The 24,928-nt window shown below is 36.8% G+C and overlaps 1 protein-coding gene across 1 annotated transcript in view; it reads left to right on the forward strand.

Annotated features, from left to right (window-relative positions):
• The window catches only part of RAP1B (RAP1B, member of RAS oncogene family), a 30,706-nt gene extending 6,227 nt beyond the window's left edge, over positions 1 to 24,479 (forward strand). Inside the window, exons 2-8 of the mRNA XM_082497362.1 lie at positions 12,422 to 12,506; positions 13,905 to 13,973; positions 16,760 to 16,816; positions 18,227 to 18,367; positions 19,702 to 19,845; positions 21,673 to 21,788; positions 23,252 to 24,479. Of these exons, the coding sequence (XP_082353488.1) occupies positions 12,450 to 12,506; positions 13,905 to 13,973; positions 16,760 to 16,816; positions 18,227 to 18,367; positions 19,702 to 19,845; positions 21,673 to 21,759 (555 nt within the window). The 5' untranslated portion in view covers positions 12,422 to 12,449 and the 3' untranslated portion in view covers positions 21,760 to 21,788; positions 23,252 to 24,479. The remainder of the gene's footprint in view (positions 1 to 12,421; positions 12,507 to 13,904; positions 13,974 to 16,759; positions 16,817 to 18,226; positions 18,368 to 19,701; positions 19,846 to 21,672; positions 21,789 to 23,251) is intronic.
• The last annotated feature ends 449 nt before the right edge of the window (positions 24,480 to 24,928 follow it).

Consider the following 24,928-nt stretch of genomic DNA (forward strand, 5'->3'; position numbering starts at 1 on the left):
ATAAACAGGCATTCATAACTCTCACTTTTTTTAACTGGATGCTTGATCTTCAAATGTTCTTATTTTTGGTGTACAATTTTCTACTTGCTTTTTATATCTGAATGTTAGAGAGAAACAGGCGTTTGTGACCAATACCTATTTCTGCTCATTGTATGTTCTTACGGTTTGTTACCTTTTCACCTTTCTCTATGTTTGAGCAAGTCCATTGCCTTTTTTAATGATACTCTCTTTTTTTTTTTTTTTTTTTTTTTTTTTTCTGATCTCCCTGAACCCTTCATTTCAGGAAATGCCCTAAGCTAAACTGAGGTTCAGCCAGAGAGCTCACATAGAAAACTTAAGTTTGGTATCTGAAGTTCTGCAAAAACTGAGTAGCTGAAAACAAGGTTTTACAATTAAGTGCTTCAGGCCACTGTATGTGATGGTGTTTGGCATCCTTTTGATCTGTGTGTTGCTTTTCATCAAACTCTTAAGAGTAATCTCACAAGAAAAGTGCTGTATCTATGTGAGTAGAAATTAGAGTGAGAAAGTAAGAGTACTTCATGTGAAGCCTGGAAAGAAAATACCAACAGTAAAGTTCTCTTCTTGAAGAACAAAGAAACAAAGAAGTCCTGATGCTTCCTTTTCTGCTAGATATCTGGGTCTTGTCTAGCCAGGAAACTAATGAAGAAGCAACATTAAGTGCACATTAGTTTGGGCTTAATTTAACTACAGTAACCAATATTTTGAACAATGTGTAGTCTTGCTAACTGAAAGTGCATCCTGCTTCTAGCCAGAGGCAAGACCTTAAGACGTGGTTTGTAAATACTTTCAACTTGAAAATATTAGTATTTTCAGGTAATGTAATTCTTCCATTACTTAATCTTATTGTGGACTTTAAAAATGCAATTTGGTGGTGTAAGTTTCACAGAGGAAAGCTGAAGCCTCTTTTCTGAACTGGATGCTGAATCTGCTGTGATAGTATAAGTGAAAATAGGGAACCATTCACAGCCTTATCTGCAGAACGTTGAAGTCATAGATCCCAAGAACCTAACTGGAGGATGCACTGGGTGAACTGGGAGCACTTTAAGCAATGTGGAAGTACAAGAATGGTTTCAAGGAGGATAAACTTGCTTCACTGGAACAGTCAGGGTAGACTGAAAAGTCATTCTTCCACTCAGACTTTGCCCAAAATGTAGAATATTTTGAGATGCATATAGTTAACTTGCTGGAAGTAAAACTCTTCTTCCGTAAAAGATTTAGGATGTAGTAGTAACACTTGTTCAAATGCTGTGGTGATTGTCATAGTCTAAATAACAGATGACACTTGGAAGACCAGACATACTGATTTGTATTTAGAAAGGTCTTCCCATCCAAACCTCTGGAGCCAATTTTAATTTTCAATATTCTTTGGACATCTTCTGCTACCTTATGAAAGTATGTGTTTGATTTGACTTAAAGCAAAGTGTGTCTTAAGGTACGACAGGTTTCTCCAGAAAATGGCAAGCTTTGAAGATGCAGAGGAACCAAAAAGCATGGTCTAAACAAGAACTAGAGTGATCTTAAGAAGATTCAAATAGACTCTTGTGGAGACTTGATTAAACAAGTTTAACCTTAATTAATTTGGTAACTCTCTACTAGTCCATGTAAGAGAAAGTGCTGTGGGGATGAGTGTGATTCAAATTCATTTGGTTAAAATTATTCAGCTTTTTGTGTAGGTGTCGTTGTGTCTATGAGCTCAGGCTTGCAAGTGTGAATTACTTACCTTTGGGTTCCTGCTCATAACTGTCAAATTTTTCCCTCTCTTGGAAACTCCTGACATATTAAGTGAGACTTTTTGGAGTCTATCTAAGATGTGTCAGCTGCTCACAAAGCAGATGCAGAACTATGGCAGTTCACAGTTTGGCATGTTAAGATAAGCCAGCATTTGTTTTAGGGAGGGGTGTGGTGGTTTTGTTTGGTTTTGGTTTGTTTGGGGGGGATGTGGGGGAGTGTGTTTTTTTTGTTTTTGTTTTTTTGTTCTTTTAATACCCTCATCTGAAGCTTGTGACAACTTAGCAGTTGCCTCAGAAACAACTAAGTTGTCTGTGCATCTGCCTATGGACAGAAGTGTGGAGGTCAGCTTCTATGGTTGTCATCTTCTAGTCAAAGTATGTTTGTGAGCTGGAAGTTCCCCGAGGAGCCATCATCCCTAGGTTTGAGATGCTACTGCCTTGCTGCCAGAAACAGATCAGGATGTTCCACCCAAGTTTCAGTCGCTTCAGTTAAGCATTTCAGACCTTTTACAAACCTGCCTTCATCAGTGGATTCAGCTAATAAAGTTAACCATGAAAAGAAGCAGTTAAGGTTGCACCTTCATTATTGCAGAGGTAGAACCATGTGGCAGAAGATGGTTGTTATTACTGGGTGTTGGTGTATGTGTTTTTCAACTTAACCTCAGATGTCTCAAGCTTTAACAAAAGAAGTGTTTGTGAAATTAGGTATAATTTGGGTGACTTCTAGTGAGGTTTGCTGCTTGTGTTCAAATACCATGTTTCTATTAGGGAAGTAATGATTGAGAGGTCAAAACAGACATGAGTTACAATTGCTTGGGACTTTGCTGGTATGGTTCATTTGTCATGGAAGAACTAATTTTATTTCTGTTAATGAATGCTAGTAGCTAGTATTCTCAATTTGCATAGAATCAGTGTCTTTTCAACAGATAAAACTTCTAATCTTAATTAAAATGACGTGTGGGAATTTGTAAGACTGCTCTTGGGCTACCAACCTGATTTGTAATAGAATTACTGTAAATCATACTATAGAAGGATACTTTGTATGTAAAGGGCCTACACCTGGCAGTCTTAAATGGCCAGTAACAAAAGATCATATAATGATGGAGGAAATCTATGCATCTGTCTTGATGATGTGTTAGTAATCTAAACAAACCTGAATTGAAACCAAACTTGTAATAATTAAGACAGTGCAAGTAATGATAGCTTGGTCTGCAAGCTTTGGCATTGTCAGGAGTGTATATGATGTGTGGGTTGTAGAGAAAAATAGGCAGGAGTGACAAAAATTCAGGTGGTACTGGAAATGCAGTTCAACTGAGCATTGCATTATGTTGGTAGGAGGAAACCCAATACAAGGCTTTAACAGTTCAGCAGCCAGTGCCACAATCAGAGTAGAGCTAGGATTGCCAGATGTTAAGCAGATATCACATGGAATTTGAGGCTAGCTGTTGTTTCTGCAACAGAAGTTACTCTTCTTTGGAAAAAGGCAGCTTATCTTAAGCCAACTGGCAAGTTTACTCTTGAAGTAACTTTTAAACTGCATGAGTGCATTTTTACAGAAGTATCTTGACTCTGAAAATTTCCATGCCTTACTAGTAGTCCTGATGTTTTTAACTGGTTTTATAGCTTGAAAGATAAAAATTACTGTGACAATTATGGAGAGGAACAAATGTTTTATCTGCTTTTAATCAGAAGGATGCATATCAAGTAAAGCATGTTGGGTATACCATGATGTCACAATCCATTAATTGATATAATTTTTAGAGCTAAATACTGATCCTTCTCTGCAATGACAGTAGAGCTGAATTCACAGTAGTAACTTGCTGTCTCAGTTCTGAAAACTTGCTGTATGGTTGAATACTTAGCTTATGCATAGCAAGATATCATAATGTGGTAGTTATGCATTCTCTGAATTTAATGTAATATACTTGTAGGATTTTTAAAAATCTCAGCATTCTTTCTATCTATTGTCTGCCTGGATTTTCTTTGCAAGCATAAAAAACATTTGCAATTCAGTTTATTCAGAAATTCTGAGATCATCATTTTAGCTGGAAGCCTGACTGGTAGAACGTGCACAAACAACTTTCATGGGGGGGATGGTGACTGTTCTACAGAAATAGGGAGAAAATGCAAAATGGTGGCAAACAGTCACCAAAAATAAGAATAAATCTGATAAATGTTACAAACTCCTATTGAGGCTTAAATAGACTCTGTAGCTTAGGTTTTATAAGGGACTCCAAATTTGAATTGACATACGTGAATTTTTGAACAAAGTTGAAACTTGAACTCAGCAAGTCATGAAGCACAGCATATTTTTTAGTACCTTAAGAATGTTCATTCATTAAGTCACTTGCTTTGAAATGACTTTTTACACTTTGTATGAAACTACTGCAAGTTGCTCATGCTTGTTAGTGTCTCACGTTAGGAAACTTTCATCTTGAGATATCAGCAGCTTCAAGCAGGCCAGTTTTCATTCTCAGAACATGCATTAAGTTTGTGTTCAGATTTAAGATCTAGCTGGGAGTTAACTTTGACATAAGGAAAAAAAACCCAATTTTATTCAGTTATACTAATTCTAGACAGTGGAACTAGTCTCACAAGGTAAGCTCATGTTAGCTGCTTTGTGGAAATTGTCCCTGTGTGCAGTTTTAGTCAAGGAAGCTCCCTTGAATGAAAGGAGGAAGACTTGGTTAAGCTATCTCTGTGGGTAAGCATCCCCATGAGCAGTTCAAGGAGCAACTTAAACCTTGGTGCCATGTTTGTGCTGAAGTAACTTGGTCTCAGGTCTTTTGGCTTTTTCTCAGGTGGTTAGTATGATTTCATGTCACTAGGTAAGCTTACTCACCCAGACAGCTTTTTCAAAATCCTCTGAAGATCTGGCATCAGTTGAAATATTTGAACATAATTGAAGAAATATTTTTATCCAAGAAAAATTACTCTATTAGTGCCTAGCAGAACTAGCTGTCCGAGTGACAGTATACTTGTTTGTCAATACAAGAAGCTATCAAAACCAGGTAAAAACTAGAAATAAAAATTGCTTCTAGCTTTGTTTACTGAACAGTTGACTCTCTTCCAAAGAGTCTGCATTAGTAATGAAATAGCTCTGCTTCCAGGAGTTTTGAGTATAAAAGTCTTTAATTAGACCCGGTCAGCTTTTCAGTGTATCTTGTCTTCAAAATTGATTTCTGAATAATGTTTTCTATAAATAAGTGTGAAAGTTAGCTCTGGAGTATTTTAATTTCTCTTTTATAAGAGATACTGCTTACCGTCTTGAGTAAGCATTATCTGAGTTGCTTTAATTTGTAAGCATCTAAAAATTGGTGAAAATGAACAGTCTTTCACTTTAGGTTATATTGTCAAGGTGCTGCTTATGCACTGCAATTATTGTGGAAAAAAAAAAAAAAAACAAACAACCAAACATTCCTTGGAGTTGAGGAATAAGAATGTAGGACTTCCCCTTACATGTAAGTATTTGGGGAATATTAAGAACATCATACATCTTCTCTAACTAGTTGCTTCCCTGAAGAAGGGGTTCTAAACCAACAGACTCAAAACTTAGTGGACTCTGGATGGTACAGACAATTAGAAAGATTTAGGTTTGGCCATCTGAGACTGCTCTAGTACCAGAAGTGGGAAACATCTGGTCTGTAAAGACTTAATCCTCTGACCTTGGTTGGTCCTGTGACTGAACTAGAGCTATTTTCCCAAATGTCTGACCTTTGTCCTCTTGTTCCATCTCAGGGTTAGTATCCCCTCTCTGAGAAGCAGGGTTTTTTTCCTTGGCTTTTTTTTCCCCTCCACTGCTAAGTGTAAGCAGGTAAACCAGTTGGTTAATTTGCTTCATCTGTCACTTTAATGTTTGAAACTTTTTTTTTTTTTCATGCAAACAGTTGAGATTAATTTAGGAGTGCTATTCCCAAAGTGGTTCTAACAAAGCCTCTCTTCCAGAGAGGTAAATGTGCTCCAGCAGGAGCATTATGAAAATTTTAGTGAATGCACTGCAACTTGACAATACAACCAGAATGTCAGGGTCTGAACAAGAATCATGGTCTGTAAAGTGCTGAATAATCATGATCCCTTCTGAAAATGATAAAGCATCTGGGAGGGACTACTTGTTTAATTCCATACCTGAACAACTAGTTCGCATGAGCAAGTCTCAGGAATATATCTTCAAGTAGTGACTGTATTTGGTTCATGTCTTTGGCCTGAGGCTGAACTCCAGTTACAGCTTCATTTGGTTTAATATCACATGGAAAGATTGGATTATTAGCTTTCTCATTCCTCAGACAGGTAACAAAGTTGAATCAGAAACCAAAATTTGAAGCTGAAGGAGTTGAAAGAATATTAAATTTTACCAACAGAAAACCAAAACCCACTTTCATAACTATGATAGCAAGCCCAAGTACCAATAGTATTTGAACTTTCCTGAATTCTCCATTATGTGATTGCTTTTTAAGAAGGCTTTACAAGCAGTAAGTGTGCAGTTTCTTCATTCACTGCTCAAGCAGGGTTTCTTATTCCTCTACTATCTTGGCATCATTACTTTGGTTTGCCTTTTTCTGGAGACATGCTTCAAGAAAATGTCCAGGAGGCATTTACTCCTGGTTTATCTGTATCAGGGCAGAAGCAGAAAGCAAATTCCACGTTCATGGTCCTTGACAAATGTGAAGCTTTTAAAATACTTCATTTCCAGTGACTTGTCCTTGTTAACCTTTCTTCCTTCTGTTCAAATGGGTTTATTCAAAGAACTGCTCATCCTTCAAAGAGAATCTTGATTGGAAAAAGTGCCCATGCGCGTATAAAGCTCTTGCTTCTCTAGTTCATCAAGTACTTTAGCTTTAAGTGTGCCACGAAGAAGTAGAATTAAGCAGTTACATTAATATACCACACTAATGCATTAATACATGCATTAATTAGAAAAAGTAATATGAACAGACTAGCGAGAGAGCCTGCACAGACGGGTGGTTTTATGGACTGTTACGTTTCAGGAAGTATGCAAGGCAGTCACTGAAGTGTCACTGGCAGTTACTGGAAGTCAGCTCTGTACTTTGGAGAGATTGTATATTTGAGACAGCACTAGAATCCCACTTATTTGAAAACGGTATTTCTTGAAGAAGAGTAGCTTCCCTCATTTTTCTTTCTAGCTGAATTTTGCATTAGACATCTCCAGAGTTTACAGTTATGTCAAATATCTGTGCATTTAAATACTTGGCTCAGCTGTTCAAAGCCAGTACCTGCTCCAATTAAGAGGGAGAAAAAAGGCCTTACTTTTTGCATGCTTCCTATCTTCTTGTTCTTTAGTGCATAGAGAGCACAGTTGACAATATTTTCCTGCCTGAAGATGCAATAGCAGAAAAATGAAAAAGCAAAGGAAGTTGGCATTGCCTTCAGTCCGTGTAGGTCTGTCGCCTTAAAGGTAGCCAGCCTTCAAAGCAAAATTTCTCTCTTAAAATAGACTCCACTAAATGAAGGGGGATTCAAACAGGTTACTTAGTTTAAACTTATTTGTATCTAATTGTTGGGTGACTTGGATACTTATCATCAACTGCCCAATAAATCTGGGACTTTTCTGCTTATCTGTTACTCAGTTATCATAGTCTTTTTGTTTCTGTTGTGCCCTTTTGAGTATATCCATTTTACAGCCCTGAGATTGGGCGATCTGGAGAGTACAGACATATTGTTGTTTGACTAAACCCTATCCTATTCTAGAAATGCTGGCTATGCTGTGTTATAGCTGTAGCTTTAGAATGCTAAGTTGTAGACAAGGATACACACAAACCTAACTGTCTCCTTATTTGAATGACTGAGACTGCGTGATCTAATGATCCTTTTCCCTCCTTTCCAGTTAGTATAATTGCTTTCTGATAGCTTTAGAACTGAAGAGTATCATTGAAATGACTGGTTAGTGCAGACTGCTGGAAATCAGTCTTAAAGTGCTACATTGAGCTCTGTCTTGACAGAGCTATTATTGGTTTAATAATTACATATTCTTCCAAAGTTGTTCTAGTAACTTCTTTTTTTGGGGGGGGGGTTGGAGGGGATGACAATATGTGAAATGCAAGGCACAGATTTTATAAAGAGATATTGCATGCACTAAGTCCCCTATCTGTTTTAGGGAAGTGCTTTGCTCTTTTTTTCAGGCAGAAAAGGAAATCCAATAGAAGTTTGAGCTTCCATCTTGGGTTTCATAGTTTGCATCTCTTTCAGCAGTCGAACTTCTTTAAGGTCTTGCTTGAAACTTAGTAGCTTCTGTTTCACATACTAATGGTAACTGAAAGATGGGGTGCTTTATGGCTTAAATCTCCTCTTTTATACTTTGTCATCTTCCTCCTCTGCCTCCACTTGTTGGTCATAAATGAGTCAAAAGGAAATTGCGATGGCACTGGGTGGAGCTGAATACAATATTAGTTCCAGAGTCAAGTGTTGCGTCAATCTGAACAGTAAAGTAAGAGCATGATCAAGGTTTAGAATGGAAGCAGTCAGTACAACATGTGATATGGGAAAATGGGTTTGAGCTACAGCAAAGTCAGATCAGGTGAGTTGGGAAGCACTGGGAAGTCAGGGCTCTGATCCTGCCTGAACTTGACTCAATCAGGGGAACACTTGCAACCAACAGGCATACTGGTCAGTGAAAAAGTGTGTGCCAGGCTTTTATTACACCAAATAGTGTGGCAGATCAGTCTCCTAAAGCAGCTCCTAGCTTCGTGGACTGGTGTCTTAGCTGAGGAGGAGGGAAAGGCCAGTAACCAGGGAAGTTTTCTTAGCTGGGAATTGAGTTTTTCTTTTCTGTTAGAAAACAGTAAGAGGAAGGTGAAGTGGCATCAAGACTGCTACTCAAAAGCATTGGGGTGGTAGATCAAAGTGGGACCAGACAATAGATGGTGCTTCTGCTGCATTCTGTGTTAGGGATGTCCAAGTTAGCATTCTTAAAGCATTTTGGAGAATACATTGGTTTGTGTTTCATTCCAAGATGTCTTAGCCAGACTACCTGATGATAGACCAGCACAGAGATGCCAAGCTACCTCTATGCTGTATAGAGGTGTGTGTATATATGAAGCATTACTGTGTGCTCTTGGTGAGCACAAATGACAAGACAGTTGTCATGGAGAAAGAAGGTTAGTACTACCATTGGTCATTGCCCAAGTTTGGAGAGAAGGTCAGAAAAACATTTGAGTGTACTGCAGTTTGGCTTTTGTCGTGTCTTCAAAGATCTTAAAGCTTTTTGCTTATGTGCTTCAGTGATTAAGAAGATTGGCTAACCAAGCTGTAATAGTGTATATATGTGCTTTAATTATGTACCACCACTTAAAGCAGTAAAATTGGTTCCAGAGCGTTGTACAGCGATTGGATATTTAGGGATGAACTTCCAAATCTGGATGCTGAAAGAAGCTTTGGCTTGCGTTAAATTCCTGAATCCTTGTTTGAGAGCCAAAATGGAACTGCCAGTCTCTCTCTAAAATCAAGTTGTTAGCTTATTATTTCAGGATTTGGAATTTTCTTTCAGGAATTGTAGATCATTCAGTAAGAAAAAGCCACAAGTGACTCAAAACACTAGGTAAAGCAGATATTTGGTACCCACTGCTTAAGTTCTGTTACTTTTAAATTACTGTCAGCCTTCATTATTGACATCTCCATATTTAGTTGCTAACTTCAGACTGAAGAACTCATCTTAAAACTGTTCTTTTAAAGACAGTGAAATTGCTGCAGTTCACCCAGATTAATTTACTGGGATTTTCCCCTACACCCACTACGTTTATGTCATTCTAGTGACACCTTTCCAAAAATAAAGGCATAACTGAATGTTTGTTTTAAAGAAATGACAGGTAATGTAGTTATAGGCTTAACTTGTCATCATTTTGAAAGATGCATTTCAGTACAATTAGAGACAATCCTTTATTCTTGTTGTTTGTAGAAAGGCTGGACAACTTACAGGTTTGTGGATATAACTGAACATTTACAGTGGTGCCAAATAGATTAAACTTGTGGTGTGAATGCTTCTGGTGGTCTATGTTGGAAAAAAATCCGTGTAGGGAAGGAAACAGTTTTTAAAGTCAGGAGTGAATAGGTGTTCTATTAGGTGTGAAAATCACTGAGAAGTCTCAAAAGTTACTGGTAACAGAAGCCTGTGGAGACACCTGCTTTGCTGGACGTCAGGTCAATTATTTCCTTACCTCTTTCACCTTGTGTTCCTTTTGCTTGCTTAAGGTGCAAGGAACAGTTTAGATAAAGTTGAAAGATTGCTCTTTATGTGTTTGCAAGAAGAAAATTACATAGGACCTGGCCTCTTGATTTCTCAGTCCTCTGACGATGTGGAGTTAATCAGTGATGGGAAAGATGGACACTAACATGGAGGTGCTCTAATTTCTATGTAAATTATCTTAGCATTTTGTGCTAAACACTTAACAGATGGTGTGACTCCAGAGATTCTGTGAGATTACTGCTGATGAGAAGGGTCTTTCTTACTTTACTTCTGCTGCTTACCTTGTACCTGTGTTAGATTCCCTGCACTTCCCCTCTCCCACAGCCCCCAAATTATTCCTCAGTTGGGGAGGGTTTCATCTTTATGTGGGGGTGGAGAGAGGAGAAAACAGGTAACTCAATCTGATAACTACTAGAGCCCCTGTAGGGAAGGAACTGAGACCTTCCTCCCAGGGCAGCAGTAACAGTCCTGTTAGCTCAGTTGCTAGCAGGCCTGTGAGAGGTGTGTTTTCTTGAGCAGTGTGACCCAAAGAAATGTCGCAAAATCTGTGGTCTTGTTTTGGTTTTGCTGGTTCAGTTTTCAACAAAGATGAGCAAGCAGGTCAGGCATGTGGATGCTGTAGGCATCCACACTAGCTAGTGTGGAGCAGGGGAACAGATCTAGCTTGTGGGAGAGGAGTGGTCTCAAAAGAATATTGTAGTTGTCTCCAGTTATTAATGAAACTACAGTCATTATAATTGGGTCAGATATCTAGCAAAACACTAAAACTTTCAGACTTAAGTGAGGATTATTTTTTTTTTTTTTTAAACTGACTTCTGGGATCCTGCTGTTCTTTTTGAGAAATGTTTGTTTGCTGGGATGAGGCTGGTTTAATTTTCTTATACAAGTCTTTCTGTGATTCCTTGTTTAGCATTTAAGTGTTTCGCAATGAGAAAATGCATCCTATCTCCTCTTGGATAATTGCTTCTTATCAATAGTAACTGTTAGCTTTACTATAGTAGGATTTATTCAATATTTCTTTATGGGAGCACAGTAATGAGGCAGAGGAAATACTATATCTGATGGTTTGCAGCACTTTATTGTAGCTGCATTAAGAGTTGATGGTTTGAAAATGGCCGCTGTATTAAAAAAAGTTAACTAAACCCTTTTATCAAACCCTGCTTAGTAACCTGGATTGTGGTGTCATGGTTGTACGTTCTGCTTATAGATCAAGCTTTGGGCCAGTAGATACAAACTTTGGATGTTACTTCAAGTAGATGGAAATACAAATAGAGATGCTGTTGCCTAAAGAAACTTTTTTGTTGTTGTTAGCATGCTGATGCTTTCAGTTCTTCAGAGGAGACTGGGGACATTTCATGCATGTCAGCTCATGTGAACAAAATCATTTGCATGTGTGTATATATATGAAATTACAAAAATTTTGTGATGTGAAATAAGTTTGGGGGATGGATGAGGAGAGGATGTAGTAGCTGTGAAATTTAAGACACGGGTTTTTAGAATTACTGTATCAGTACCTTAGGTAACAAACATTAGCAGCTGTTTACCCGATAAACTTCTCTAATACTGTGAATGTAGTGGCTGTAAAACTGCAAGCTCTTTGGGCATCTACGTGGCTCTTGGAAATATTGGGTTTGGTCTGTCGTTGCAAAATATATAGTGCATGCAACTTCTTGTGAGTGAATGAAAGATCTTGAGAAACCTGTGAAATACCTTAATGTTTGCTGTGACTGTAGCTGAGGGGTGATATGGACTTGTTTGCATCACTAGAAGAGATTTTGTAAGTTTCTGGAAAATGTTATGAGATGAACATCCCTCACTGGATGGTATGCTGTAATCAAAGTAATTGGCCTATCAATTGGAGTAAATTAATTTCTATGCCCGATTCCTCCTTGCCATAAATAAAAATTAATCCATCCAGACAACTCTGTGAAAGTGATGTGTGGACATGGGTGTGAGCAGTTCTTCTAGATACTTGTGCACTTTCTTTGAAATATCTGTGATATTTTGGCAAGATTGTGATACTGGAGTCTTTATTACAGAGATTCTTAATCTGTTATTGCCTTTTCTCTAAATTACTGTTTCATGGGATAAAAAAAAAAATCTTCATTTTAAAAACTTTCCAAGTCTGTATATCTTGAGTATGAAATTAGGCTAGGTAACACATGAATAATGGTTCTTAAAGTACCTCCAAGGTTTTCTTGTTATCACTTAATTTGTGCTAGATGAAAAAGTAGCATCGTTCAGCAGTTAGTGCCTTGAATCAATGTCCATAGTTTTCATATTGTGTAATAATTAAAGTGACATCCTGCTAAGGTTATGCCTGGTTATAATGGTATATTTCCTGCATTTATCAGTTGATATCAATATTTAACTTTTCATGTCTTGTTATATATCCAGTCTTACAGTGGCTGCAGTAATGCTAAAATGGTTGTCCTCTTGATCAAAGGGGTGAATAATTTATTGTGTATTTTAGGTACTGAGGGCGATTTATCTCTTGCATCATGCGTGAATACAAGCTAGTGGTTCTTGGTTCTGGAGGTGTTGGAAAGTCTGCTCTGGTAAGTACTCTGAGGCAGTTCAAGTATGTTTTCTTAGGCTTCTCGTGTCTTTTTTTTTTTCCTCTAATACACTCTCTACTAACCCATATTTCTTTTCTGTAAGTGTGCACAAATAAACATAAATGTAAGTAGTGATTGCTGAGGGTTCCTGGCTAGGATAGGCATGTCCTTTACTGGGTATATCCACATCCATCGGTGTGCTCTCACATGCTAATATTTTTGTACGGGGGTGGTTGATGGTGCTTGATCAGATCTTTGCCTGTCTTACACAATGAAGTGCATAGCCACAGCATTATGAAGGTCTCTGGCTTCACTGGGTAACCCAGCCATAGGTCTGTAGGAAATCAAGCTGCTTCATGAAACTTGCACAATGAACTAGTTTGCCTGTGTCTGGCCCTGGTAAATAGTCTCTCTAGGAAGGTCTTCAGGGTGCTGTTTGCTTAATGTTTGATATCAATCTCTAAAGTACTGATATTTTTTATGCAAATGCAAATATATATTTGCACATTTGTAGGAATTTTAATGTTTTCTACATCTTTCCCTGCAAGTAGATGCATAGCTGCAGTAGGTAGATGATTGTAAACCAAAGAGCTCATGCATTTTAGTTAAACGATTACAGAAAAGTTTAGTCTGACCTAGACTAGCACTGAAAAAGTTCACAGAATATGTTCTTGGACCACCTAAGAACTTTACATCTTTCAGTTTAATTGAGCACCTTATCAAGTAAGGTCTAGAGGTCCGCTCTATCAGGTAAGAACTAATCTCTTGCAAAGCAGTTCCTAAAGGAAAACTTAAATGACAAATCGTGTTAGATTGTGAAAGAACTCTTTCCTTCATCTCTGAATTCTTTATCTTACTGCAGCATTTCTGGATTTGAACCTGTCTGCTCTGACTTGGCCATTGAGTCTTAAAGTTCCATTTGACTTGTGCTAAAAACGTCCTACGTGCTAGGTACACAGGAATATCCTACTGAGTCTAGTTAAGACTAGTAAATGCTGGCAGTTGTTTTTTGACTAATTCCTGTGCTAGCAGAAGGTGCAGTAGTTCTAAATGCAAATGTAAGAGCCATGCAGCTGTATAGCATCCTATTCAACTAAAAACTAATAATGATTCCAAGAGTTAGACAAGCCTTAAATCAATGCATGCCTTAATTCTTACACTCCAAGTGAGAGTGGATAAAGGAAGGTGTAGCATTGCTTCATCTAACAGTATGTAGTTAAGTAGGCATATACATCTAACTTCCTGTTTTTTCTTATAATTTATAGTTATGTCAATCACTTAATTTGCCTTCAAAAATGTAATGGATAACTGAGTATATACCTAGAACAGTAATTTGTGTACAGTGTTTACAAGATGTCACAATACAAGAAGAATCTTACAATAACTTTTGTGTTGCAGACTGTACAGTTTGTTCAAGGAATATTTGTTGAAAAATACGATCCTACGATAGAAGACTCCTACAGAAAGGTATGCAAAAGACCTCTCTATTGTTACAGAAACTTAAATATTTGACAGTATGTACTGCAGTTTTGAGTCATTGCTTGAAAAAGGGTATGCCTGGTAATGCCACGTAATACCAGGTAACTTAACAAGTTTGAAATATGAAGGTGCTCTTAAAGTCTGTCTAAAAGGAGTAATTCAAGACTAGCTTTTCGGTGCTTTTAAGCATAATACCTTACTAGCTAGTCGGTAAAAAATGGTAATTTTATTGTCAGAATTGGGAACATTGATTTTAAAAATAAAAAAAAGTAAAATACACTACCACTTTTTAAGTAATATTTATTATTAGTTTCTCTGTGTGTTAGTATCTTCAGGTGGATTTAGACTTGTATGTTGGAGGTCTAAGCTTACTTGCTACTTAGGAAAATCTGCTAAAAACAACTTCGTGCTCACCTTCAGAACACTGGTGGCATCATACTGTATTCGTAACAATTTAACCGATAGCTTGATATGCTTCCATTAGACGGGCTGTTGTTTTATTAATAAGTTAACACAAACCTATCATAAATGAACAAACACTTACAGTGGCCTGTTAGTTTCTCTCTTCCCATCTTCAGCATGACAGGCCAAAAGGTCTGACTCTGCCTGCATCATCTTGAATCTCCATATTGCTCACTCTTCAGTTTCAGCCGAGACCATGATTAATATTCCAGGCTAAGATAGCTTACATCTGGACTGCTACCAAAAGACTTAACAATTTGGTGAAGCAGATTAGTTTTCAGCTGTGTCAGTTTCTTAATCTTTCTTTCTTTTTTTAGCTGAATTACTGTTCAGATGCATTGGTCATCTGACATAGCTCACCATGTCGCCACAAAAATGCAGATGTCTATACAAGGGAGGCAAGATGCACAAACCCTAGCTGGGAAAGGGCAAAAACTGCAGGCCCTCTTCTTTCAGCATTGAACTACATTTATATTGGAATAGAGAGGCTGCATTAACAGCCGTTGCAGCCTATAGTCACTGGAATCTCTTCTGAACAGAAGAGGAATTAGTGAGAGAAAAATTATAATTTCACACTCGTTTTCCTTGACCTCGTGGAAATCTGTATGCTGGAAAAATCCTAGTCTGTCTTAAATGTGTGGGCTTCCAGGCAAAGCTAGAACTTGAACAGCAACTAAAAATTCTATATAGCCACTTACTTTTTCTGTGTTAGAGGAGCAGGAATTTTGGACCCTATCCTGATGTTTGGTGCAGGCCTTTGCTGGGTTAGGCCCAATAAATGACTCCAAAAATATTCACAAGCTGTGCTAAAGTGAAATGTTTCCTTTGTTATATATTTACATTCTTCAGGTTATACTAGATTCATGATGTTTGCTGGGTGAATTTTTTCCAAAGACTGTTTCCATGGAGCCTGAAAAAGTAAAGCCATCTTAAGAAATTTTGCCTTTTGCTAATTAATTTTTCTTTTTCTTTTCTTTTTTTTTTTGGCAGAGGTCTTATAATGTTCCTTTCAGGTTTGGTCCTGAAATGACAAGGAATATCTCTGTGTATTCTGCTTTTCAAATCAATCAGATTGTTGAAGTCTTGCTTAAGTATGGAAACGCTTTATGCAGTCATTTTCTTTCCCTCACTGCTAGTTACAATTCTAACTTGCTTCATGACTTGAGTGACTTTAAAATGTATTGGTTTGGCAGTTGTAATTCTATACTTTTAATGTTAAATCTAATTTTAAAATATTTGAAGTTAAGAGGATGTGGCTTGAATTTTTTTTGTCTGGAACTAAATAATTGAGCATGAAGTCTTGAAACCTGATGCCTTGGTTTACACCCCAAATACTTCTTCATAAAGAGAATAGATGCTGTTTAATTATCTGAATAACTTTGTCAGCAATACATGCTAAAATAGTGGTTATTGAAAGAATCTACATCCCTAGGGGATATGGGGGAGGTGTGAGAGGAGTGGAAACTCTCTTCTTCCTCACCCCCTAAGCTCCAGTCTAGTTACAAAAGAAAATCTCAAAGTTAAACTAGTGATAGTCATATATTGGGAACAGGGGACGCAAAGTTTTTTCTGAGTGCTGATCTGCCAACTAGGAATTTTGCATGCAAATGGAAACAAGGGAAGTGTACCAACAGCTTGAAAGGAAAAAAAAATATATATATATATATATGTGGCTAGCTTGCTTCAGACGGCTTGAGGGCACTTCCATGTCCTTTGATGCCCTCAAGGCTAGATAGAGGAACTCTGAAATGATACAGAAACTGATCTGGCTTCTTAAACCTTCTATTTTTTGCAAATTTTTCTAAGCTGAATCAGTTTCCTAATGAGTATCACTAAGGACTTGTTCTGGGGACACCACTCTTATCTGTTTGCTTAGTTTGTTTGCTGTGTACTACTTATTGTCTTGTTGATCTAAATTACTATTAAATGAGCATTAGTGTGCCAGTCCAACTTTTTAGCTTTCACCTGTATGTTTCAATCTGTAAATGGTCCCTGGAACAAGTAGATGTTAGTTGTCCTAGTTGCTGATAACCATCATTACAAATTTAGCAGCCTCCTTTTTAATAATCAAAAATCCTTAATCAGTTTGCAAAGTGGTACTTGGCTGCTGACGCTGCTATTGAAAATGTCACTAGGGCTCTTTGAAAGGCTTCTTCCTGCTGTTTTCAAAGTGTATATCCATATAAACTTCTTAAGCCATTATGTTGCTTTATGCATTATGAATTTGCTTATAAGATCACACAATTCCTGGTGTCTTCAGAGGGGGGAGTTGCAAGGGGAAAAACTCTAACCACATCTTTCTCTCTTGACAGCAAGTTGAAGTAGATGCACAACAGTGTATGCTTGAAATCTTAGATACTGCAGGAACGGTATGTAAAACCAACTTCCCTAAATACTCATGTACAGTGTTTAAACCATCAAAAGCCGTAGGGATGTAAATGATGACACATTTCCTTCCTCATTCTCTAAAGAGTAACTGTGGTCAGTGCATTGGATTAAAGGATGTTCTTTAACATATTAGTATTTAAACAAAACTTGAGTATTGCAGCAGAAGATGAATTGCAAATTTCCTGTGAGCTCGTGTTCTGTAACAGGGGAAACATGAGATTGAGAATTTTAAGAGATTGTGCTGCTGTTTTAAGTTGATATTGCCCAGAGGAAAATTTAGGCCCGATGGTTACTCAGGTTTGATTGTTTGTAGAGAATACACACTTTCTTCTCCTCTCCTTTTTCTTTTGTGTGAGATGTACTCTGACATTGGGATAAAAATAGTATTGCTTTAGTCAGCTTATGTGAACTCAAAGCACAGGGTTTATGCTGACCCTTTGCATGCTGGTCAGGTTTTTCTCTGACTTGTTCCAAAATCTACTGAAAGCAGTAATTTCCTTCACTGATTCCAGGAAGCATAAGCTCGAGACCCTTGGAATGTAGCATGTGTTCTCTGAACGATAGTAGTAACCTGGTCCAATAATAATTTATTTAAATTCCATATTAGAGTAAGGCCATGTAAAACTACAGGAAGATAGAGTGGCTGTTCTGTCGAAATACACTGCGCTTTTCATCTGACATACAGCAAGGGACTTGGTGAGTGATTGACTGGTCACAAGATAGCAGAGTCACCAATGCGAGAAAGGCAGATGCTGTTCCACAGTCATACTGGTGAGAGTTTTCAAACGGGGAGAAGTCCTAATGCTGCTGTGCAGTGCACTAGTGAACCTTCATATGCAATATCATAGTTGTCAGTGTGATCTAGGAAATGTGACAAGCCTGAGTGTCTCCATCCTCTAGTCAATCTCCTTGAAAATTAAAGTAGAATTTAACATAGGAAAGCGCCTAGACTATAAAATGGAGGCTGAAAAGGGATGCATTTACTTCGCCACATGTTTTGAAGAATGGTCAGGAGATGGGAAAAATTTGGTATGTAAGGAAGGGTTTGGGAGTAATGTAACTTCTGTAATCTACACATTACACTGTACATTCTACTGTACCTCCTCTCTTTAGAAATTACTTTAGTTTCTGTGATTCCCCTCTCCCCCGGGATATCACCCATCTAGATACCGTTCAGCCACACCAGATAATGTTCTAAACCAGATTTATTTAAAAGTAGTTCAGTTTACTGTAACGCTTATAGTCAAACAGTAAAATACGGGTTGATTTTAAAAGGGGGGGAGGGCATAAATGCATCATACTTGTGATCCATTTGTGACCTGAAATATATGGCAGTTTGTGTAATGAAAGTGCGAACTGAATGCAACATATGTATCTTTTTTTAATTACAGGAACAGTTTACAGCAATGAGAGACCTATACATGAAAAATGGACAAGGTTTTGCATTAGTATATTCCATCACAGCACAGTCCACGTTTAACGATTTACAGGATCTAAGAGAACAGATTCTTCGAGTCAAAGACACTGATGATGTAAGCATCTCTAAAAATCCATAATACTTATATTTACAGTTTTCATTACAGATGTTGTAATGTATACACTGATTGGATAGCTTCTAAGCTTTAAATTAAAAGACAAATCAACCAGTAGATGCATAGTACAGAAATGTGGCTCTTAAGATAAACTAGAGAAATTGTAAATTGTCATGTGGTATATAAAGAGAATTGTCTTTTTAATCTCCTTCTTTTAAAATACTCTTCTTTGAAACTGTATATAACTTTATTCACTAGTACTGCAGAAAATGTTTCTGAAGCAACTCTATTCTTACCTCAATTACTATCAATGAAGGTTTTAAAAAAAACCTACAGTTCAATTGTTCTTTTCAATATGCCTACTGTTTATGGTATTTTAAAAGCACAAAATTCTAAATTCTTACAGAAGACAATACTGTAAGCTTTAAACTTGCATGTTATGTAGCTTTTATATTTTGTGTGTGTGCTTGCAAGTAAGTTTGGTCATACCATTTCCACACAATTTCAATACCCACCTCTTAACATTACTAAAGCTATACAGTTTATGATGTATTAAAAAAAAAAAACTGGGGTTGTAGGAAGTGAATACTTAGTAGTCCCTTAATAAAAGGAATAAAGGTATTTCAAATGTGAAACAGCAGTAAAAGTGGGGATTAAATGATCAAAATATTGTAAACTTTTTTTCAACACTTGAGGAGAAACTTAGCTACGTCCTTAAACTACTAAAAGGAAGGGGGGAAAACCCACTTTGTACGATTGCCTTTTCTTGCCACAAGGTCAATTCAGTGTTTTCTGTAGTTAGTAATTTTGATAAAGTAGCACGTTTCTTTCCTCTGTGTGCATCAGCTTACTAATAAGAACTGTGTGAGCAAACTGCTCTGGAAAGGAGTGCAGGTACACTGGGAGAAGAGGAATGATGAAAGGAGCTTTAGCATCCTTCATCGTGTTACCCAGTATACGCCCCTTTTTGCAGGATTTCTGAACACGTAAAAATCTTGTAGCAGATTTTTCAGTAGACTTCTTGATACCTTAATCTAAGAATGAAATCTCATTAGGTCTTCTAGAAGATGTGAGATTTTTCTTAATTGGCAGCATACAGAATCCTCGAACCATTCCACTCACCTCCCTGCCAAACATCGGGCAAAAAATGCAGTCACTTTGATTTGAAGATTAAAGTCTCACACAACTGTAAGCTTAAGTTTCTGTTATACCAGAGCTTGATTATTCTGGAGGTCAGGATTCTGTAAGGATTCAGGTAGAGATTCAAGTGTGCGCTTACATTGTGACTTCCCAGATTTTTAATGAATTTTTTGCTGGTATTAAATTGGTTTTAGGTGCCTATGATTCTGGTTGGCAATAAGTGTGACTTGGAAGATGAAAGAGTTGTGGGAAAGGAACAAGGTCAGAACCTAGCAAGGCAATGGAATAACTGTGCATTCTTAGAGTCTTCTGCAAAATCAAAGATAAATGTTAACGAGGTAAGGCACGCTACCTATGGGGGGAGGGGTGGCAGGGAGAGAAGGATGGGACACTGTTCTGGTAACCAAACATTACTGTTCTCAAGAAAAACTAACAAAATTATTAATAACATTCACTATAATGGACAAAACTGTACCCTACTATTGTGAGAATTTGTGAGGTGTTTGCATTAAGAGATGTATTTAGCTTTGACTTAGGAGTTTTTCAAATTATATTAATTTTAGTATAATTACTTTTCAAATTATTTTCATATTAATTTGGGATAAATACTTTTTTCATATTACAGTCCCTAGTTGATATAATCTCTGTCCACTGAGAACATACTGCTAGACTACTTTTTTTAAAAATAAATATTTGAGAGCTAAATCAATTAGTTTTAAGGACTTAAGTTATTTAGTATTAAATTATTTGAGATAGTGAGGACAAAAACTCATAAGGGTTTTGTCCAAATTAGCAGCTGATCAGAGAAGAGACCTAAATAAGTGCTCTGTAGAGAAAAAGGGAGGCAAAAACCTCTCTACTGTCTGGTTAGTTAACTATTTAGCAGGAGCTAGGTGACTGATCAAACGTACATTTTTGGGACCTGCCATAGTGCATGCCTTCTTAACCAGTGGGTGTGCCAGCAGAAAGAAAGGGATACAAAAACTTTTAAAAACAGGAGCTATGTTGGTGTTTACATTTCTGGAACAGCTTGAATATTATGATAAACCCTGCAATTCATTGTGTCTTCTGGAAAACATTGTTGGCTGCATCACTCAAGTTGACAGGGTCTCTCTGCAAGACTTGCGTGTAATCGAATAAGTTTTAAGCACAGCGGATTTTAAAAATGAGTAATGTGTGTTTAATTAGTTGGGAATTTCTGGAAACTTTTCAGTTTTTCTTAAATACAAATTAATCAGCTGAGCTATATAGAAGTCATATGTTTAATAAAGTAGAACTTATTTCCATCAAATACTAAAAGCCGTTGTTGGAATGTTTGCTGCGTTGCAGCCAGTGCTTAGGAAACTGCTAGGATGGCTTTAGTATGAGGACTCCCTCGATTTAGGAGATGCAGAAATAATTGGAACAATGTCAATTATGAACAAAACAGATGCCATTTAATTGTAGAATGTAGACTTGTCTTAAATTAGCCTTTCAACAAAATCATGTTCTAATTAGAATTCTAGGAGACTCAAAGTATGAAGGAGTCTTAGACATGAGTTACTTTTCTAGAAAATGTTACACTTCTGTCACGCTGTAGTCCTAGAGAGGCTGTTGAATCAATTCTCTAGACTTTAGTATTTTTAAAGTATCTGGAAAAGCATGATCTCACTCAAATACTGAATATGCAGTGTACTTGAGTTACCATGAAAATTTATAGTTAAAACTTACTAGAACTTTCTTTAAAAGAATATTCTTTGATTAGAGTTAGAAGAAAGCTGTGGCCTGTTTCTTAACCTCATTGATAAATTGAAATTAACAGCATATAGTAGTTGATCATTGTGGCATATATGATGCATGTTCAGATAAATTTGACCCAGTAATTAAATAGCTGCAGATTATAGATGCCTTTCCAGTTTGCTTCATTGAAAGTGGAAAATCCTTGGCAGATAATTATCTCAAACAGGAGAAAGAAAGAAAGAGGAAAAAAAAAAAACAAACAAACAAACAAAAAAAAAAACCCAAACAGATATTAATAAAGTATATAATGCAACTTTCTGGCTTTGTGATAACTAAATATTTACAGGAGTTCTTAAGTATGCGAGTACATTATGTGTGAAGATTCAAGGCTAAGTTATAAGAGAAGCCTCTTAATTCCAATAACCAACTGATTTTTATATTCTCAGATCTTTTATGACCTTGTGCGACAAATTAACAGAAAAACTCCAGTGCCTGGAAAAGCACGCAAAAAGTCATCATGTCAGCTACTTTAATACATAGCTGTACTGTAGCTCTGAGCCAGGTAAACATTTTAAAATTTTCTGTGTATTACGGCTATTAAAAACAAACCAACCAATAACAAAAAAAACCTAAACAACTGTGGTAGCTGTTGATGCAGAACAGCATTGAAAATTCTTGATTTACATTGTCATAGAAATTTTTATTGTCTTTATTTTGGTATTCCAAAGTCAGAACCACAAATATGTGCAAGATGCATTTCTCACTAGTGTCAAATTTTTTTCAAGCTTTAAGGTGTTGATGGAGCTCAAATTAAGGGTGTTCATTCTGATACTCCAAAACTTATAACTTTTGGAAACACGGTTTTCTTTTTTTTTAAAGGCTGATAGAATATACCGCAAGAGCTCAATTATCAGGAATGCATACTGTAAAATATTGCAGTTTGCATGCTAAAATGTCACTTCCTCCTTTGAACTCCTGCATATGTTTGCATGATGTCATAGGAATTTAGCTTGCTTTCTTTGGACTATATGTGTATTTTAAAGGCTGCATTGTATTTAGTACGTTTGGAAGAGAATGGTGAAGTGATCATTGTAACACTCCAAATATTTGACCTGGAGCTATTGGTTACTAGATCAATTTCTGACTTGTTGGCAGTTGGCTAATGTTCTACATGACTAAATCCATGCTTTAAGAATGCTGTGGAAGGCTCAAGCAAGCTCCAGCTTGCTGTTTAGCAAGCCTTTTTAGAAGTTAGTCAGCAGGCATGATTTTTTTTTTTTCTGCAACAACTTCTTGGGGAGGTTGTTTCCCCCTTTCCACCTCCAAGCGTTAATATGGGCAGAGGTCTGTCTTGATTGACCTGACATCATGCAAGTTGTCTGTTCATCTTGATTTCCTTCAATTTTACTGGACTTAGGGTGGTTCAGTTGCTTCAGTGCTATGAACCATTATTATATCGTATGATATCTGATAGACCTATTTAATATACTGGAGGATTCTGGTAGGATACTTCACTGTCATAAATTTCAGGCTTTTATTAATATTCAGATAATGCCATGTTTAACCTTTTTTGGTATCGATATTAAAACTTGCCGAATTTGAACAACTTGAATCAGTTTAAAGTAAAACTGAGAGGGTTCCAAAAGCATTAGCTGAAGATGGCAGAAATGGCTTCTGCATTTCCTTAACAGAGCTTTTGTTTCGGGAGCTTTGATCCTCCAAATGTGTTTTTGCTTTTGAAGCCATTGGAACTGTCATACTGTAAGCAAAACTAGCCCCACCCATCAAATGCTACTTCCACAGTTCAGCTTGGATTACCATGTGTATCCCGATTCAGTTTTACTAATTGAGATAGTCTGTTATTTGTATCTATACAGTAAAATTATATTAATAGAGAAGAAGTGATAAGGTTATTTTCTCAGTCTGTTTGCTAAGAACTTGGCTTGTTCCTGCTTTAGTTGTTTTAACTAAAGAGGCATGACAAACAGTTGTTACTAATACTAACCTCTTGTTTTGTTGTTGCAGGTCTGAAGAACTGTTGCCCAATTCAACAGTGCCAGCATTCCAACTTTATTAAACCTACCAACATCTTAAATGGACTTTCCTGTGGTGGTACCCTTTAAGAAATGGATGAAAGCTACTACATCAGTTTGCACATTCTAATCACTTTCCAGTGTCACGAGAGATTTTTACTTATAAATATTCTAAGTGTATGCAACTGGTAAAACCAGAGCCTACATCCAGTATTACTGATAAGAGACATTGTTCATCCACCAATGTTGTACATGTATGAAAACTCTGTACTGTATACTTCAACAATCCCCACTTTCTATTGGAGAGTACAATAATGTAAATCCTAAAAGCACCACTATTTTAGCATAATAAAAGAAAGTCCAAAGAGCTCCTATATAGACTACTCCAGATAACTTTGCTTCATCGGTATTTGTAGCTTATTGTAACTTTTTTAAAGAAATACAGGATCATCATCATCGTATTGTACAAAAGCGCTTTGATTAACACAACAGCTATCTAGTTTTTTAATTTTAGGAAAAACCTGTGGAGACAGTGATCTAGTCTTTAAGAGTCCTTTCAGTATAACGTCTGACTAAAGACATGGCCTTTAATATCTGTTGGGAAGGAAATGTCCAGACTTTTCAACCTTTTATTGTATGTTTCCTTTTCCTTGTTTACATAGGGAACAATGTTTATAGTTGTGTGTACAGTGGGGGTCTACAACAAGAAGTGTATATTTTAAAACGATTTTTTAATGATTTAACAATTTTTTGTAAATCATTTTCGGGCTTCTGCAGCTGTAGATTCTCACTGTGAATTCCCTTGCTTGCTCATGCATAAGTGTATTTGCAATACCAAATATACCGGTTTAGTACTTTTGCCTGTTAGTGATTGTTTTACATGTGTAACGTTTTGGTTGAGATGTTAAATGGTGGAAGAGTACTGTGGATGTGAATGTGGGAAGTAATTTTAATCATGTGTAATTGGTCACAGGGCCTAAGTTGCAGTAATTAACTTTTGCTGATTTATTTAACAATGCCTTGTTGCTTTGTATGCATTAACGTTTGGGTGTAAAGATTGTGTGTATATCCAACAGGGAGCCACAGTATTTAAATTGACCAACCTAATGTTACAACTGCTTTGAGGTGGCCAAATGTAAACTAAAAGCCTTAATTAAAAGTGGTGCAATTTTGTATGACTTAGCATCAGTAGTTCAATAAATTTGGATTGCCATGCAAGGGCTTGCATTACGGTTATATACTACTTGAATGTTTTGTGTTTTAGTAGTGCTAGTAAACATTGATTTTTAAATCTCTTGCACAGTGCAGATTCATACATCTTAGGATGAAAAGAAACCATTATGACTTTGTCTTCTGACAAATACATGCCATGGATATTTCTTCTAATAGCATCCCATGTGCTAGGGTGGATGAATTTCTGACTGAATGAAATTCCACTTACAGTTTTGGACTTGGAATATTCCAAGCCCTAACGTAAGGGAAAGTCTAACAGACAAATATCTGTCTTCAAAGGTTAGACTATCAGTGGATGTTTTGGGAACTTGAAAATATGTTGCCTGCTATTTTGCTTCTTTCCAGGAAGAATTCATTGTTAAAATTGACTTAGTGTAGGCAAAAAAAAAAAAAAAATACAGATCTCTCGGGAGAAAATATTATTTTTCTGCATGAC

Source organism: Vanellus vanellus (genome assembly GCF_965231255.1).
Source record: "Vanellus vanellus genome assembly, chromosome: 1".
Taxonomy (NCBI): domain Eukaryota; kingdom Metazoa; phylum Chordata; class Aves; order Charadriiformes; family Charadriidae; genus Vanellus; species Vanellus vanellus.